Source organism: Hevea brasiliensis, chromosome 6, assembly GCF_030052815.1.
Source record: "Hevea brasiliensis isolate MT/VB/25A 57/8 chromosome 6, ASM3005281v1, whole genome shotgun sequence".
Taxonomy (NCBI): Eukaryota; Viridiplantae; Streptophyta; class Magnoliopsida; order Malpighiales; family Euphorbiaceae; genus Hevea; species Hevea brasiliensis.
The window spans coordinates 108,022,087-108,038,960 of NC_079498.1; the positions used below are offsets into that span (position 1 = coordinate 108,022,087).

Here is a 16,874-nt window from a genome sequence, read left to right on the forward strand (position 1 = left end):
TTATGATTCTTTTTGCATTAGCCTAGTAATATTGCTAAGGCCCGCGGGGCAAAGTTTTAGAATTTTTAGAGTTTATTTGGGTGGTTTTTGTAAAAATGGTCAATTATAAGGACTAAACTGTAATTTTACATATTGTAATTGATGACTGTTTGGATGAGCCCAGGAGGGGCTGTGTGATATGATTGAGTTGTGGGTGTATATTTGGTGGATATAGAAGTGTGTTTTAAATCCATTTGCAGGTTGGGTAGGTTCTAGGTATAGGGGAGACTCTGCCGGATTTTCGGCACGACTTAAGACATATTTGGTCTTTTCTTGATTTGTATTGAGTCAATTGTATTAAATAATTGTAATAAAATTGTTAGGTGAGCTGGGACAGCCTTCTTCCTCCGCCCAGCCGCCACAGTAACTGCTGTCAAGTTTGTGAGTAAAATATTAATTTTAATTGTAATTTCGATATTATTATATGTTCAAGCATGCCCATGCATCACTTATATGTATATATCTATGTAGTTAAACTCTAGGCACGTTTTATATTGCATTCACAACTGTTAAAGTGCCATTGATGTTATTGTGGTAATTTGGAGCAGTGTGCGTGCGTTGGCGTGCGTGTGATGTGGTGTTGGCTATAGATAGGACGGGTAGATACGCTTGAGATCTTCTCTGGGACCCGGTCCTTCGGGGTAGACACGGCTTGAGTTCTTCGCTGAGACCCTGATTTGGTTTATTAAGTGAAAGTTCGAGCTGAGTTCTTCGCTAGCACAGGTTGGAATAAGAGAGCTGTATAGGGGATCAGCTCCCATATATGTATTGTTTGACATTATCGGGTGTGTGAGTGCTCTAAATTACCTTTTTATTGTTATGATGTGAAAATATTGCATTTCACTCTACAGGATGCATTAGCTTTAGATAGTTATAGAGATTATGGTTAAAATTGATATTTTACTCTCTGAGTCGAACGCTCACTCCTGTTCAATATTTTTCCAGGCCACAGAAAGATATTTTTGAGGTTAACCTGCTTTTCTCCCTTGCGGGTCGTTTATTAATGTTTGTATAAACCTATTAACTCTTAGAATTTTAGCATGTGTTAGAAATATTTATTTGAATTGGGTATGTAATATAAATTGTCATTTTGGATCTGTAAACTTATTATTTTATGCATGTATATTGGGCTAGATGAGGGAGCTGAGCTCCCATTTATTTTTATGTTGTTATGAGTATGTAGAGGGTGAGTTGAGCTCCCCAATTGATTATATATCGTGTTTACAGGTAGGGTGAGTAAAAAACTCCCCGTTGAAAGGTCCACTTTATGGCCGGACTCTGTCCGGTTGAATTCTTGAAATTGAGCCCAATGGGCCTTAAAGTTTAGTTAAGGAATAGTTAGGCTTACTACGGGCCTCGGAGACTTTAGGCTGGCCCAGGTCTTAGTGCCGGTCTGACCCATAAGTTGGGTCGTGACACCACCACTGCTACCACTGTTACCCTTACCTTACCACTAACACCACCACTTAATTATTAGTAACAACAAAACAACAATCAATTCAATCATTATTATTTATTATTAACTCCATAAATAAACTAAATATCAATATAAAATTTATCATTATATTATATTATTTATATTTTATTTTGTAATCAAATATAATGATAATTATATTTTATCACATTATAATTTTAATTTCATTATATAATTTGATTATATTGTATTATGTTTTACTAAATATAGCCTTACACTAATTAAATTGCAATTTTTTTTAGAAAAAGTTTAAAGGTGGGAGGAACCTCATCTCAAAACCGAACCTCAACAATGACAGGGATGACATGTCGTTACTCACAAAGAACTTCAACAATAATAAATGAGATTCGAACTTGAACTTCGGATTGGGTGTATCAATAGCGGAATCAAATTGCAATTTGTGCAATTAAATGATATTGGTATTTGCAATTTCGTATACTTATATGCATACACAACTTTTCTAGCCAGTCATGAATCATCATGACCACCAACAGGGGGACATGGCTCTCAAGCATTGATTGCTTGCCAGTCTCACCACCAACTGGGCTTGGGGGATCTCGTAATTATGGCTTAGCCACGCATAATCACCCGAGATTAATTTGCTCTAAGGCCATTAGACCACAGCTCTTCCATGAATATTTCTGATGATCTTTCCCAACAAATGCACAGAGATTCTATAAGGTTGATACGAGAGAGTTTGCCATTAAAATTGATTGAAGAAAAAAATTTAATTTTAGTACACAAAAGCTTAGCTGAAAAATCCTGACAGTGAATAAAAAAAAAAACACATGTACACTTTTGTCTCAAAACGTATCATAATTACTTTACTTACACCCCATTAACATTGATTACCTTTCTTTTATCAGATTCTGACAAAGAATATTGTTAGTTCTGGTCCATTGTTCCCATCAGGATTCATCATATAATATGTCTCTGAATCTTTGGACCCGATCACACGTTCAAAATGTGCTCTCATGTACGTTTGTTCGCCGTCCGGCTGCTCTGTTCCATCGTCCGGTATCACCCCTGCCCCCATTGATATCACGTGCAAGACTTGCATTGCGATCAAATTTTCATCTGTTGGTTCTCTCTTCACCCCATAACCTGATTTTTTGCCATTACAGTACATTGTCCACATAGGTTAATCTAGGATCTTGGTCTTCTCGTTTGGCTTCTTTTCGCATTCCAGGGCAATCCTCACCAGCCCCATTCCCATATCTTGGAAGAGTTTTCCGGTGGGTATTGTGAGTTCAAGCAATAGAATAGGGAGGGAGCTAGGATTTTCTTGGATGGCTAGGTTAATCCTAGCTTTACGATGGCCAAATAACGTCCCGGTCATGCGTGTCCCACCGTGGATGTTCCCGTCGTGGAGGCGGCTTCCGTTGAGTGATAAAGGAATCTTGCAAGTCGGCGTTATTATAGGAAAAGACCGGAAAACTGCTCTGAAAAGGCGGAAGAGCTTGGCAGACTTAGAAGGGCCTATCTTGTTGGTTGGCTGTTGGAGGGAGATTGCAGGCCGGGAAGGAGACCGTGGTGATCTTGGAGACGAGGGCTCAGACTTCGGTGATAAGGGAGTGTGTTCCGGCGAGGACTGCGGCGGTAGTTGTGATGGTGGTGGTGAAGCGTTTGCCATGGTACGTAGGGGGTAAAAAGAAGGTGAGAGGTCGGGCGGTGGCAAGTGTTTGATGGGAGTCTTGGAGGGCTAGGGCTAGCTTAGTGAAGTCGTGGAGGTGGTGGTGGTGGGGTGGTTAGATAAATTAGAAGAAGATACAAGAGAGTACCGTCAGTGCCATCGGAGAGTAGGTGAAAGCCCGCACCTATGAGTTTCCAAGTCACACACAGTGGACAGCGTGGATTGCATTGCATGAAAAAAAAAAATATATCATTCTATTTCAACCCATTAAACTAGTGGAAATTGTTATGGTCTCAATTCAGCACCAATACACAATATAAATTGTATAGAAATACATTGAATGCAGCACCATTTCATTCTCATATTCCTATTATCTTTTATCCTAAGGCTTACAATCAGCAGCAGTGAAGCAATAAACCAGACTATGGCATAATTAATAGGTGTGCAGATCAGTAGAGCTATAGATTTCAATTACAAATAGAAATAACAGACGCATATTCATTTTTCTCACAAGTTAACAAAATGGTTTATAGGTATGTTACAGAATTGAGCCAAGGGAAGGCAGCAAGTCCTCTAACCTAGCATATATGTATACCTACCGGTATAGTGAATCACTTGGTATATACATTAAGAAATGAAACACATTGCAGAGAGTTTGTCAAGATCTATTTTTCCTTGACACAGTACATATTTCATGGAATCTCATAGTTTGTTTCATTCTAAAAACTAGCATCCCCAAAACATTACCATAAACTTTATTACATTATCTTCTCTGCAGGATTTCCAATGATATGTAGATCTTGAATTGCCCTTGTTTGCCAATATCCTTGACAAAGGATTGGAACCTCGGTATCACTTGAGAAAATTGGATAGTGAGAAAGATTATGAATTTGTGGTTGATTTGAACTATAGTTGCATGGTCAGGTTGCTTTGAGACTTTCTTGTTTGGAACTTGCTAATGATGAGACAGGAAAATCATGTACATTGAAGTATGTCTTGTTGAACATGAGATTTGTAAGGGCTCTGTCAATGGCGTTGGTTTCCAATTCCATAGTTTTCTTTCGTCCAGGCCTAAATATAAGGTATACATATTAATGCAACAAGGTCAAGGACACAAATAACACAAACGGAAGAGGCTTGATTGAATTTGATTCTTGACACTAATAAAGAATCCTACTCGATTTGATAGTTAAAAAAAAAAAAACTTGAGATGAAAATTGATTAGGTCAATCCTCTCAGCAAAAAGTTCATGGCTACTACTGGCACCTTCATTCATGTACACAGACAAAGTTACTCCTTTCATTTTTTCTGCAGTAATTAAGGTGAACAATGATCCACAAACCATTTTGGTTCAAACTAACAAAATGGCAGCACCCCATTTCTGTAGTTACTTGGATAGCCAATCCTCAAACACAACCAATTCACATGGTACATCAGAACCACCTTAAAATATTGCATTCAAGCAAATCACATTCACGACCATGAACAAACTAGACAAAAGAATAGAGAGACAGAAAAATAAATGGAAAATAATATGCAAGTACCTCATTTTGTCTTCTTGACATGTCCATGGGGAGCTTTCCATGGAAAGGTTTCCATTTCGGTCCCATGTCACATGCTGGCTTGAGGTATTGGCCAGACGGTAAAAGGCATCACGAAAACACATTCGAGTCTTATCTGTCAACTGAGCATATTAAAATGCAAAACTATATCAACATTTTTGAGTTGCTTATAAAGTAAACAGACTTCTTAAGCTGTTATACTGCTATTTAATGTACCTGTGCCATCACCATTGCTAGCTCCTGTAAAACAGTTTCTTCAAGAGATGTTTCCTCATCCACATGTTCATTCAAACCTTTATGCTCAGAAGGGGCCAAGACTTTTATCAGTGATGCCTAGAACAAAAACAATGCAAATCAAAGGATTAAAACGGGTATAGTAATAAGCACAATTGTGACGGATCTTAAATCTCAGCTCTGCTGCTAAAGTAACTGAAGGACTTGGACTGGGTCACCTATGTGAGTCAATCCAGATCCATGGTCTTTTATTTTGTGAAATAAAATAAAATAAGATAAAAAAGAGACAAAAGGGTAACTGCATGGTAGTTACGCAAATCCACGGAAGAAGACATATCCATTGACCAAAAGGTGGCCATATCACATATATATAGCCAAACTTCTTGCTTTTGTGACTCTTAAAGAAAAATCATTGCATAACAAATTCATTGCAAAAGTAAGTGCAAGAACACAGTAACACAAGAAGAAAAGTGGCGTTGGTTCTTTGGGTGATATTCCAAAATTAAGGCCTAGTTATTTTAATTTGTGGAGCAATCTTTTCTGCAAATAAGGTATACACTTAGATTGTGAATTAATATAATTTAGTTATGTTGTAAAACAAATGGGTTAGATATCTTAGGGTTACATGAGTATGAATTAGATCCATACATTTAATTTTTCTTCAGTAACAAAGTAGAAAGAAGAGGGGGAAAGGATTTTCCCAAGTCCTATTAAATACCTAAATTAGATGTTACCCAAATAAAATAAACACACATGAACCTCCAATAAAAACCTCTGCAACTTTTTCCAATTTGAATCTTTTGGATCATTTCAATTACAGGATACTCATTTACTGTAGAAGCAAAAGTCCAAGAGTTAACAAGCACCTCACTTCGTGCAACAAGTACTAGAAAGGCCCTTAACCATGTGAATTTGCCTTAAAAATAGAGAAAAAAGAAACTGAGAATTGGAGTCTGTTATTTGGAATCTTTAAGCACATAAAGAATGAATCATGAATTTCAACATATTATGGCAAAGTGATGAATAAAGGTAAAATTGCACAAATTCACCCCTTTATGTTTTCATCAAGGCTTAACCTGGTCCTTGTAGGAAGGGGGTGTTTGGGAATCTGTCCCGATGAACAAAATATGGCCAATTATCACAGCTAAGAATACTGAATAGGTGGAAAATCTCACCTTTAACAATGGGCAATTCTTTAGATCTGAATTGGATGGAATAAACGGCGGAGAAGCAGAAACTTTGCCTTCCTCTGGATCCATTGATGGAGAAAATGCATGTGTTTTGAGATACTTAGAGCTTCCCATGCTATATGCGTCACTGGAAATTCTTTGTGCATCTAAAATTGAGTATGTCGAGATATTATCATCTCCTTCAATGCAATTTAGCAATTCAGGCTCAAAGTAAAATGACTTGTGAAGATTTTCAGTCCCAGGAGGATCTTCCATTAATGAACTCCTGCATTGATGGCCAGAAAGAAGAAAGAGTGAAAAATGAGAATGGCACCATCATTCGATTGAACAATGTAAAACAAGTAGGAAAATACTAGGCATCCCTTGGATATTGAATGGCTCTAATTTGTCAAATGTATCATTAAAGGTACAGAAGACTCTCGTGTGATAAAGGTCACAAAAAGAAATTGGGTTCCATCACCTCAACATATGGAAAATATATAGAAAATCCACTCGTAGGATATTTTCTCAATATACATTTACCATTTTTGTGATGATGGCAGCCAAGTTCCATCATTAACGCAATGTCAGCAATGGAATAATTATACCATGCATGAAAAAATAATGAAACACTCAATTTCCAGAGGATGTCTGAGCATGGCGCTAACAAGTTAAAGCACTTCTGTCGCTACATGTTCCTAAAGGCATTAAATCAAATATCTTAATCCCAGAAGTTATGCTTGTACAAGAATTGGTCATCCATATGTTCAAATCCTGCAAGGCCATCAAGCTGGTAATCCAAATGGTCACGTGAAAGAGCAGTTTGCTGAAGAGACTCCTCTGATGATCCTCCCCCTATAATTGAACTAGACTGGTCTTTATCATGGACAGAACTTTCCACCTCAACTTCATTAGAGAAATTGAAGTTGAGTACTTCATGAGTCAATTTTGAATCAATAACAAAACTTTCGTTAGGAAACTCAAAACTTTCTGACTCGCTTATTCCCCATTTTGGCCAACTTTCTGGTGACGGGAACCTATCTGATAGTTCTTGCTTCTTTGGGACAACAAATTCGTCAATATTGCTCCCAATGTACCAATCCATGATAAATTATCTGAGATGAGAAAAAAATATATCAAATACAGATAACCAATCTCTCTGCGTCAATTACCAAAAAATACAAATTGTCAGTCCATAAGAAATCACCAGACAGATAAACCACATAAATAAAGGTGAAGTATTTTGTATCCCCTGAATTCAAAGAACAACAGCTTTTCTCGGGCCAATATCTGAGGCTTAGAGGGATTTAAGTGGAGTTCAAATGCTCAAAATTGTCTTATTAAACAATACAAGCCTGAGTAGTTTCAACTCTCTCAGCAATATGGATCTTTATATTCCCTCAGGAAATGAAAGAATAAGTAAGTTTAATGATTTCAATTCTTTTACTTTCCACAACTTCTCTCACCAACCAAAAAAATTCCCATATTGACAGTATTAAAAGCATCCATAGATAGAAGAATATGGATCAAATGCTCAAAATTGTCTCATTAAACAATACGAGCCTGAGTAGTTTCAACCCTCTCAGCAATATGGATCTTTATATTCCTTCAGGAAATGAAAAAATAAGTATGTTTAATGTTTTCAATTCCTTTCCTTTTTCCTAACTTGTCTCACCAACCAAAAATTACCATATAGAAAGTATTAAAGCATCAACAGATATAGAAGAACACGGAATGCAAATTCATGACACAAAAACCAAAGATTCAAATTTTTTAGTTATAAATCCAAATAAGAAGCAAGAATGAGATATCCCAGTACAAATCTTCAGCATGGTAAATGACCAAAAGTGAACAAAACACCAAACCTGGCTGAGTTGGTAAATTGATTCAGAAAATGAAGACCCAGAAGCTGAAACAAAGAAGTGAAGCAACCCAGATGGAAAAGAAAAACTGGCAATACGTTAGAAGGGTTCCTGTTTTTTTACAGAGGTTAGCAAGGAAGTGCAGCCTTAGCTGCTTAACAGAGGCAGCTCAGGTTTTTTGAGTCAAAGGGAAGCAACTTGCACAGGAAAACAAACCGTGTTTTGCAAAAGAAAGAAAGCCCAGTCGGTGTGCATTTGTGGCTGAAAACTAACTAAGATTTGTGGTAGAGAGCCCTCCATCAAACAACGCTTTCTTATTGATCCACGTGGCTTCATCGGGACCCACAAATGAGAAAATAAATGGTCCAGAGATTTGGTTTGTGATGCCGTGAGCAAGTGGGTTGCTATTATTTTTTTTTTCTCGGAAATACCCCTTGGTTTGGATAGGCCCCATGGTGCAGATGACAGGCTAATTTGGTCAAGTAATTAAATCGTGGAAGGTTGTAAAGGATTCATGCAATTAGATGCTGCTAAGAGATTTTCCGGGACCAATACGTGGCATGACACGTGGCAGAATATCAGAGAATATGAGATCTAGTTAGCCATGTGGACGAGATACAAAGTGACGAGGCAAAAGGGTGGGATTTTGGTTTATTAGAGTTATAGATCAGAATTTTTAAAACCGGATCGAACCGGATGAACTCTTGGAAATCAATCCATCATCTCAAACCATTTTCAAATCATTAATCACGGGCCTTAAATCAATAATCAGGCCCATCTACGGATCCATTCTCAGGCCATAATAGGATTTAACATTCACAATTTTAAAAAGCGAAAAAGAAAAAGATTAAAATCCAAACCAATAATTTCCCGAGAAACAGACAGACAGGTACGAACTATTTCATGATGATTTATAGTTCTATATTTCGTTGCCAATCTAGGGTTTCAGTAGCTGCAAAATTTTTTTTATTCAATAGTATATGGGTAGGGTTTCTTTTTTTGGTTATGCTTGTATGTCGGTGTATCTTGTGATATTAATTGCTTCAGCTGGTTCTGATATTCTTCTATCTGCAGCTTTAGCTCTTTAAATCGCTGAAGATGTTTAAGAACACATTTCAGTCTGGTTTTTTGTCCATCTTATACAGCCTTGGGTATGTCTTAGTTTTGGTTTTATGTGTGTATAATCAGCCTTTGGGTTTTAGATGTGAAATTTATTTACTTTGTGTTTTGGTTCTGTAGGAGCAAACCTTTACAGATATGGGATAAAGAAGGTAAGTAGCTGGAGTTATTGGTAAATATTTTGAATTGTTATAAAACCACTTTTTCCCCTTTGTTTATTTTTGGGATTTTTCCTCTGCTTCTGTTTGCAAGTTATTATACATGCTTTGATGTTTCTCTTAGGAAGTTGTTATATGTGGTTTCTTGTTGTGTTCTTTGTGTGATTGTTGGTCCAAAGGGATGTTGCTAATTTATTGTAGAAATGTTTTGCCAAGCAGCAGTGACTCATGAAACTTGTGTTCTATATGGTTCATATTCTAGGGATAAGCGGGAATACCACATGTATTGGTTTTCACCGACTTGTTAGCTGCAGTATTCTGTTTCCCATGGGAGGACTACATAAGCATTTATAGTTTTTATATTGAATGAGTTTGTAGAAACCAAAGGTTGACTGTATGAATAATTTATCCGCATCTAACTGTTGCAGTATCAGGAGAATGTAGTCATGTACTATAAGTGGAACTGCAGAAGTGTATGACTTCCAGAGACACTAGTCTTATCACTTTAGTGGAGATGGCTATGAAATATTTATGAGTTTTTAAGTGACTGAAATCATTTGTATAACTAACTTAGTACTTAAACCAAATGACCTTAAAATGACGAAGGAAAAAAAACCCTAATCGTGCTTACCATATGGTTAACATGGTAACATGTGCTACAGTTTTTGCAAGGGAAGTTCTATATCTACTCTACCATTGCAGAACAAAATTTGGTGATAGAGGCAAATAAAGCACCTGTTTATTTATTTTAGCTGTTGTTCACATATTGATGCCTTAATATTACTTGACATGACACGTTGCAATTTATTATTTGCTGAACTGAATGTCCTGTGTTAACTTTTTGCCTATGAGTCTTTTGCAGTTTCCAGTGGTCATGTAAAACGGCCACATGATGAAGACATACAATCTAATGTGCTTGAAATTATTGGATCAAATATCCAGTCTACATACATTACATGCCCAGCAGATCCTGCTGCAACTCTTGGTATAAAACTCCCATTATTGGTTATGATTGTGAAGAACTTGAAGAAATACTTCACATTTGAAATTCAAGTGCTGGATGATAAGAATGTCAGGCGGCGTTTCCGAGCTTCTAACTTTCAAGTGTGTAAGTTTGCCCATGGTTGTGATGTAGGATTTTTCTGGTGCCCTTTGATTACTTTTCTTTCATTTTTCCTTGGAGAAAACTGTCGGTTAAGCATGGTAGCCTCTTGTTTATTTTAGTGCTTTGAAATTACTTCTTCTAGCAATTTCAGTGATTATAAATTCAATTTTTGCAAAATAAATATTGAAGTAACAAGAGTATTTGATCTAAACTCTAGACTGGGATGCTGGAAACGTGAAGTTTATCATGTGGCCAACTAATATTATCTAACCATATAGTTTTCACCTGTGTGAATGTAGCTTTAAGTGGCAATGTAGCTTTGTTGGTTGTCTTCATGTTGCACTGTTTAAAAAAGTATACTTGCTATAGAATGGAAGAACCATATATGCCATCCAAAGCATTTTATTTGTGGAGCTCAAAGCTACCATGATAATAACTGTTGCCATCCACGTGCACTGAAATGTAGACATTGTAATTGATGTTTACTATTTGAATGTTGTAGGCCATTACTCGAGTGAAGCCATACATCTGCACCATGCCACTGAAGATGGATGAGGGCTGGAATCAAATCCAGTTGAACTTGGCTGATTTTACAAGGAGGGCATATGGAACCAATTATGTTGAGACTTTACGAGTTCAGGTTCATGCTAATTGCCGGCTGAGGAGAATATATTTCTCTGACCGCCTCTACTCAGAAGAGGAACTCCCTCCAGAATTTAAACTCTATCTTCCAATGCAGGTATGGATGGCCCTACACCATTTTCTGAATGGGATTTTGTAGTTTCTTGGTGTTTATCTCTCAGTTCTTTTATTTGTTTGATTGCAGAAAGCATGAGAAGTTCCAGGCTTTAGAATCATCACTTCAAAATGAGCTAGAGCTCGTGCTGGGTTTTATCATTCTGCATCTGTAAACTGGTTCTATCTTGGTTTTCTTGTGTTTTGTGTTAATATGAGAGGTACCAAATTCCAGAAGTGATCATGCAGCAATTATCCCATTATGTTTTGGGTGGCTTCCATGGACATAGGAAGTGGAACTTTGTTTACAGTAATAACTGTTTGAATCCTTTATGATTCTCTTGATTTGATGGTTTGATTTTGTTTATCTTTACTTGGCTGTTAACACGGTAGGTAGGCCTTGTAGGAACAGAATATCAGTATCTACAATTTAGCTAACCCGTTAAGATGATTCCTCAGATCATTCGAGTTCAGAGACCTCTATTGAATTGCTGTGCAGCTTGGTTCGCTTATTCACCACAACAAAAGTTATGAAAGGTCCAGACCAAACATGGACCCGAAAGTTAATCAGACAAGTTCAGACAAAACTTAGTAGAAGAAATAATACAAATATGTAATGCTCACTATTTTCAAATTAGATCATTATAATCGATTTCCTAATCCCTTTTGTTGTTATACAATAAAATTAAACAAAATATATATATATATATATATATATATATACAAGAAATATTTATAATAAATAATAAATTTACAATTTATAAAGAGGTAAAATCTGTAGTCTATTTATCTATTGATAATTTATTAAAAAAGAAAGGATTGATGGTGATGAAACTTGTGAATTGAGTAAAATTTATTGTTTACAAGAAATGATAAATGATTAATTAAAAAAGTACAATTACATATTAATTCTTAATTAATAAATATGGAAATGTAAATAAAATAATACATTCCTATATAAATAGTCTTTATGGAAATTGAAAAATAATTATACCATAATTTTCCTATTATATTTTCATTTATAAAATATTTTTATTTAACATTTATTTATATCTATATTTTTTATTTTGGAGTAAAATATATTTTAATTTTGTATTCAAGCGATTTATAAATCATATATATATATATATATATATATATATATATATATATATATATATATTCAATTCTAATTTCTAAAATTTATGAAAAGAATTGTGTAAAAAAAATAGAGAAACTCAACCCCATGATCAAACTTGAATATTACTTGATGGAAGTTCAGGCCTGTACACATTATTACCAACAATAATGAAAAGATAAAAGACTTCTCCATGGACGTAGGCACAAAATTGCTGAGCCAGGTGTTTTCTTCATCGTGTCTCTGCCTTTGATTTTCCGATTAGAGTTATGTTCTGCATATACTTCAGGGTTTGATCCACTAAGTACATGTCGAAAATCCCTATTTTAAAACCAGCAAGTCAATGAACTATTTCAAGGAACAAATATTTTCAAAGTTTCTGAGAAACTATTCTAATGATACATACACGATCCCATAAATATATACACATGAAATATGTACATATCCAATTATCTCTAGTCATCTGTAAGGTCAGTCTCCGAGCGCTGGTGTTGTTGAATGACCAAAACTGAACAATTGATGTTGAATTCCGAAGAAGCTAGAAGGTCTCCGACTATCCCAAGCTCTGGACATTCTTCCCAGTCACTCAAACCTTCAGTTATGGGTGAATGACCTCTTCCACCCTTCCCTACTATCAACAAAGAAAATCTCTCCCCAGTGCCTCTTAAGGCCTCCAATGTCTGCGTCCTATCGTTCACATACCTGTCCTCGTATCCAACTTGACCTGATGCCACGTATCTGATCAAAAAACTCCAGTTTTATGCAACCAGAGAAACAAAGGCAATGCAATTTCTCTATTCTAAAGAAAAGAAATCAATGTTGGTATAGATACCTGTTATAGAAATCCTCGAGAAATGCCCTGTCAATTTCAGCTTCCATGTCACGGTTTGACATTTCCATTAGAACTTCAGAATTGCTGTGGGAGGTATTCTCAACAAACTCCTTGTGATCACTTGGTGATTCTTGTATGAAGCGGATGAGTGAGAAATTAATGTGAGGGTGTGAGGCAATCCTTTTGCTGCAAGCTAATGCCTCTCGATCATCAGGGCCTCCAAAGAACAATGTTGCCACATTTTGCACTGATTCAGAGGTAGGCAAGTGAAATCCTGTCTGCCCTCTGTCTACAAAGATCCCCACTGAGCAAGGGGCATGGCGTAGAAGCTTTTGGTTGGTCACTCTTATCCCTTCCTTGCCAGGCTCCAATTTTCTATCAAGGCGCTGGTGCTTGTGAAAGGTGAGGAACACAATTGAAACTCTCAAGTCCTCAATCCCATCACAGACATCCTCGTACATTCTTGGAAAGGATGATACAACTTTACTTTGATGGATCATGAATTTATTCTCCATTGTTAATGTATCCACAGCTTCATTGATCTCCACAACTTCATTCCCACCATACTCCTCTTCATCACTAAATTGATCTCCGTCTTGTAGCTGGTGGTACATCAACTTCTTCTTCCGGCGTTTCTTGGGGAGCTCTACAAGGTGCGTCAAGTAAGCAGTGGTGGGACTTTCTGGGGATCCACTCAAAGCAAAGATTAACCCAACCTTTCCTGTTATATGGCGAGAGCCATAGACACAGGCCAGCATACGAAGTTCACTCTCTGGTTCAAGAAATTCAAGCGAGGTATGCTTCTGAGCAAAGTATTTTCCATTTTTTCTTAACATATAAGCCACTGCAGGTCCTGAGATTATCGTGTTAAGCACCACAACCATCACCACCAAATTGTGAATATTCTGATCCCACCATGACTTCAACTGTAAACAGAGAAGAACAACATAATTATGATCAAAATAAGAAAAACAAACATGGTTTTCCATTGTTATGTGGGATTGGCATTGGGAGTTCCATTAATATTACATTACTGTTAGATATTCATCAGAAAAACTTACAATGGACTTTCTTAGCACTCCGACAACCAGAAGTTCAGCATGGCCTTTCAAGTTGAGTAAAAAGGAAAGGACAATGCCATCAATTGTTGGAACATTTAGGTAATGGCAAGTAGCTAATGTACCGATAATTTTTCCTCCCATGCTCAGGATGATCATAAGGACAACTGCTATGACATTTCTGTAACTATTCAGGTATGTTATATTGAACTGGAATCCTATGTATCCAAAGTAAATTGGGAGAATGAAGTTGTAAACAGAATAAGCAAGCTTGATCAACAAAGTCCGAGAAGTTTTGCCTTCCCTTGGGAACAGCAAGCCGAGGAAAAAACAAGCAATTGTACTGTTAAACCCATATTCTTCTGTAAGAAATGAGAGAGCAATGACAAGGAACAAGATGCTAAGCATCTCTGTGTTTGTCACATATTTTTGATTCCTGTTCCGTTGGTTACACCAAGCAGCTAAGTACCTATTTAAAATAACGAGTCCTAGAGCCAGTAACGAGAAAAGAATAGCCCTGCCAAACATTTTCCATGACATGAAGGTAACAATTAGACAAAGCCAAACTACACATGTGATTTCATTGACCAGAGAAGAACAAATTGCCAATCTTCCTGTGTCCGAGGTCGAAAACTTCAGTTCAGCTGCAAGGCGAATCACCACAGGAGAGGCTGTGTTGGCTAGGATAATCATGATGACATTGGCAAGAGCAACCGTGTTTGCTGTGAGCTTTAATATATGAATGATAAAGAAGGAAGCAGCAAGACCAAATATGCTACAAACGGCCATTCCACCATATGCAATAATGCTTGCTTTTCTCAAGTTTCGCCTTAGATAAGGAATATCCGTCTCCAGTCCAATCAAGAACATAAAGAGTATGTTGTAAATGGAAGAAAAAATATCATAATAATCAGCTGAAGAAGCTTGAAGAAAAAAATCTTTTACTATGCTGATGTGAGACAATAAAGAGGGACCTAGCACAATTCCAGCCTGCAGGTAGAGAAGGCATTAACATAATTTCTATTAAGTTGAGGCATTGCATATTTTTTTGCAAATTATTCAGTTCATCTGATGCACAGTTATTTCTAATCATAGCATATAAAGATTTAGGCCTTACCAAAATTTGAGCAACCGGTCCAGGTTGTCCCAGAGGTTTCAAGATAATATGGAAGAAATGGGAGATGACAAGAATGCCGGATGCTTGCAAGGTGGTTGTAATGAGAGGGTTAAAAGGGTCTTCCACACACACTGCTCGTCTAGCTGCCTCCATTGTTAAAAGATAAAAATGGGTGGAAGAAAGAGGAAGATGGATTGTGAGAAGCTTGAGAGAGGCTTTCCTGGAGCAACAAAAATGGGGGAAGAGGTTGGAAGGGAGGAGGTTGGAAGATGATAGCTTTGATTGCTTTAGCAAAATCTTAATTTTTCCTTTCAGCCTCCTTCTATCTCTCTCTTTGATTCTATGCCTTTCTTTCTTTCTTTTATTTTATTTTTCAATTTTGGTGGCTGTCATTATGATCACTGAGCAGAAAGGCAAGAGAAATTATCTATGGAGGAGCTTTGTTTCCGGATATAATATGCTTACAAAGCTTTTACAAGCTATTATGAATCTTATTTTTCTTTATTTCCATATTGATACTTTATTATTTAAAAGCTGAAACAAAATCCCTGGGGAAAAAAAGGAAGAAATTTGATTTTTTTTTTTCATGGCCTCCATAATTTTTTCATTCTAATGATATGTACAATATTCATACATTTTTAACGTAAATTATTAGCAATAAACCAAAACCAATTTTACTAGTATGATAGTTCACTAGCATTTAATTTCATTTTCATAATTCTCATTTATCATTCACTGGCATGACCTATCTTTACTCCCATTTCTCTGGTTGAGTGCTTAAAATAGAAAATCTGTAGTAATTGATGGAGAGGAGCCAATTAATTGAGAAGTTTTGCACCTCAAGTTGTAAAAAAAAAACTATTTTCAATCAATGAGCTTTATCTCATTGCTAATGGACGTCTTGAGTCACAAAAAAAATACTATTTTCAGTAATTTTATGAAAAATGCTGAAATGTGAAGGAACTGGTGATAAGTTAAAGGAATCAATCCTGCGAGCAACAAAGTTACTGCACTCTTGTAACAAAAGCTGAACTTCCAGGGAAAAGGCTAATAATTTTCAAGTAATCCATGTGTGTGTGTGTGTGTGTATATATATATATATATATATATATATATATTATTATATTCATTGTTCTTGAGAAGTGTTGCATATAGTTGCAGACATTTTTGGCAATTAAGGCTCAAAGATGTAATAATAAGGGAACAATCCAATTTCCTTGTTTCCCCTTGGTATATATGTTGGGAAACATGGAACTAGCTTTTTTTAGGGAGGTGAGGCCATTTTACTCCTGCTACAGTGGTCCACCTAGAGCAATCACAAACTACAAGAACATGATTTTGTTACAGGCTCAAAAGAAAATGCAATGAGCCCTGGCCCACTCAGAGTTTATATGAGAAGAAGAAGAAGAAGAAGAGAGGATTGAATGAGCCCAGCCATACGCAGAAGGAAGATGACAAGGTGCAAGCTTGCGCATGCAAAAGGAGGCTGGACTGGATATTGGCAATGGCATTGGCATATTGCATAAAGCATACCGTTAGAGGAGGATGCGGTCAGAATGCCATTTGGAGATTCCAAATAGGAATTTAACGAGTATTAATATAAATTTCTCCTATTCTCTCTGATTGTTCCTATCTCTATCAAATGCTCTAATGGAGAACC

General features: G+C 36.5%; 3 protein-coding genes and 1 pseudogene across 5 annotated transcripts; 1 reads left to right on the forward strand and 3 right to left on the reverse strand.

Moving 5' to 3' along the window:
- Nucleotides 1-2,209: 2,209 nt before the first annotated feature.
- On the reverse strand, nucleotides 2,210-3,472 carry LOC110641873 (protein MIZU-KUSSEI 1-like; annotated as a pseudogene).
- A 145-nt stretch (nucleotides 3,473-3,617) lies between these two features.
- LOC110641866 (protein LNK3) lies at nucleotides 3,618-8,192 on the reverse strand. The gene is made up of 6 exons (XM_021793727.2): nucleotides 7,977-8,192; nucleotides 6,858-7,226; nucleotides 6,118-6,397; nucleotides 4,925-5,041; nucleotides 4,691-4,830; nucleotides 3,618-4,217 (listed from the first exon to the last, which is right to left on the reverse strand). Exons 2-6 carry the CDS (start codon nucleotides 7,214-7,216, stop codon nucleotides 4,067-4,069), a joined length of 1,047 nt encoding a protein of 348 aa, XP_021649419.2. The 5' UTR covers nucleotides 7,217-7,226; nucleotides 7,977-8,192; the 3' UTR covers nucleotides 3,618-4,066.
- Nucleotides 8,193-8,771: 579 nt separating this feature from the next.
- LOC110641871 (uncharacterized) lies at nucleotides 8,772-11,457 on the forward strand. Of its 2 annotated transcripts, none has more exons than XM_021793736.2 (6): nucleotides 8,772-8,862; nucleotides 9,048-9,124; nucleotides 9,213-9,244; nucleotides 10,113-10,354; nucleotides 10,858-11,094; nucleotides 11,182-11,457. In XM_021793736.2, the coding sequence occupies exons 2-6, from the start codon at nucleotides 9,072-9,074 to the stop codon at nucleotides 11,188-11,190; spliced, it is 573 nt and encodes a 190-aa protein (XP_021649428.2). In that variant the 5' UTR covers nucleotides 8,772-8,862; nucleotides 9,048-9,071; the 3' UTR covers nucleotides 11,191-11,457. The 2 variants fall into 2 exon arrangements, with proteins under 2 accessions (XP_021649428.2, XP_021649430.2); XM_021793738.2 differs by having other exon boundaries at nucleotides 8,845-8,957.
- Nucleotides 11,458-12,531: 1,074 nt separating this feature from the next.
- LOC110641861 (cation/H(+) antiporter 2) lies at nucleotides 12,532-16,244 on the reverse strand. 2 transcript variants are annotated; one of them, XM_058149177.1, is made up of 4 exons: nucleotides 15,215-16,244; nucleotides 14,101-15,087; nucleotides 13,040-13,965; nucleotides 12,532-12,945 (listed from the first exon to the last, which is right to left on the reverse strand). In XM_058149177.1, exons 1-4 carry the CDS (start codon nucleotides 15,365-15,367, stop codon nucleotides 12,663-12,665), a joined length of 2,349 nt encoding a protein of 782 aa, XP_058005160.1. In that variant the 5' UTR covers nucleotides 15,368-16,244; the 3' UTR covers nucleotides 12,532-12,662. The 2 variants fall into 2 exon arrangements, with proteins under 2 accessions (XP_058005160.1, XP_058005161.1); XM_058149178.1 differs by having other exon boundaries at nucleotides 12,757-12,931.
- Between the last annotated feature and the right edge of the window lie 630 nt (nucleotides 16,245-16,874).

Bases quoted from the DNA above. Each gene is read 5' to 3' on its own strand.
- LOC110641866 (XM_021793727.2), bottom strand. From the start codon at position 7,216: ATGGATTGGTACATTGGGAGCAATATTGACGAATTTGTTGTCCCAAAG. The intron at 5,042-6,117 runs GTGAGATTTTCC...TTTTTGTTCTAG, and splicing joins AGAATTGCCCATTGTTAAAG to GCATCACTGATAAAAGTCTT. The intron at 4,831-4,924 runs GTACATTAAATA...TAATATGCTCAG, and splicing joins TAGCAATGGTGATGGCACAG to TTGACAGATAAGACTCGAAT.
- LOC110641871 (XM_021793736.2), top strand. From the start codon at position 9,072: ATGTTTAAGAACACATTTCAGTCTGGTTTTTTGTCCATCTTATACAGC. The intron at 9,245-10,112 runs GTAAGTAGCTGG...AGTCTTTTGCAG, and splicing joins ACAGATATGGGATAAAGAAG to TTTCCAGTGGTCATGTAAAA. The intron at 10,355-10,857 runs GTGTGTAAGTTT...TGAATGTTGTAG, and splicing joins TCCGAGCTTCTAACTTTCAA to GCCATTACTCGAGTGAAGCC.
- LOC110641861 (XM_058149177.1), bottom strand. From the start codon at position 15,367: ATGGAGGCAGCTAGACGAGCAGTGTGTGTGGAAGACCCTTTTAACCCT. The intron at 15,088-15,214 runs GTAAGGCCTAAA...CTCTACCTGCAG, and splicing joins GACCGGTTGCTCAAATTTTG to GCTGGAATTGTGCTAGGTCC. The intron at 12,946-13,039 runs GTATCTATACCA...TTTTTTGATCAG, and splicing joins CTCGAGGATTTCTATAACAG to ATACGTGGCATCAGGTCAAG.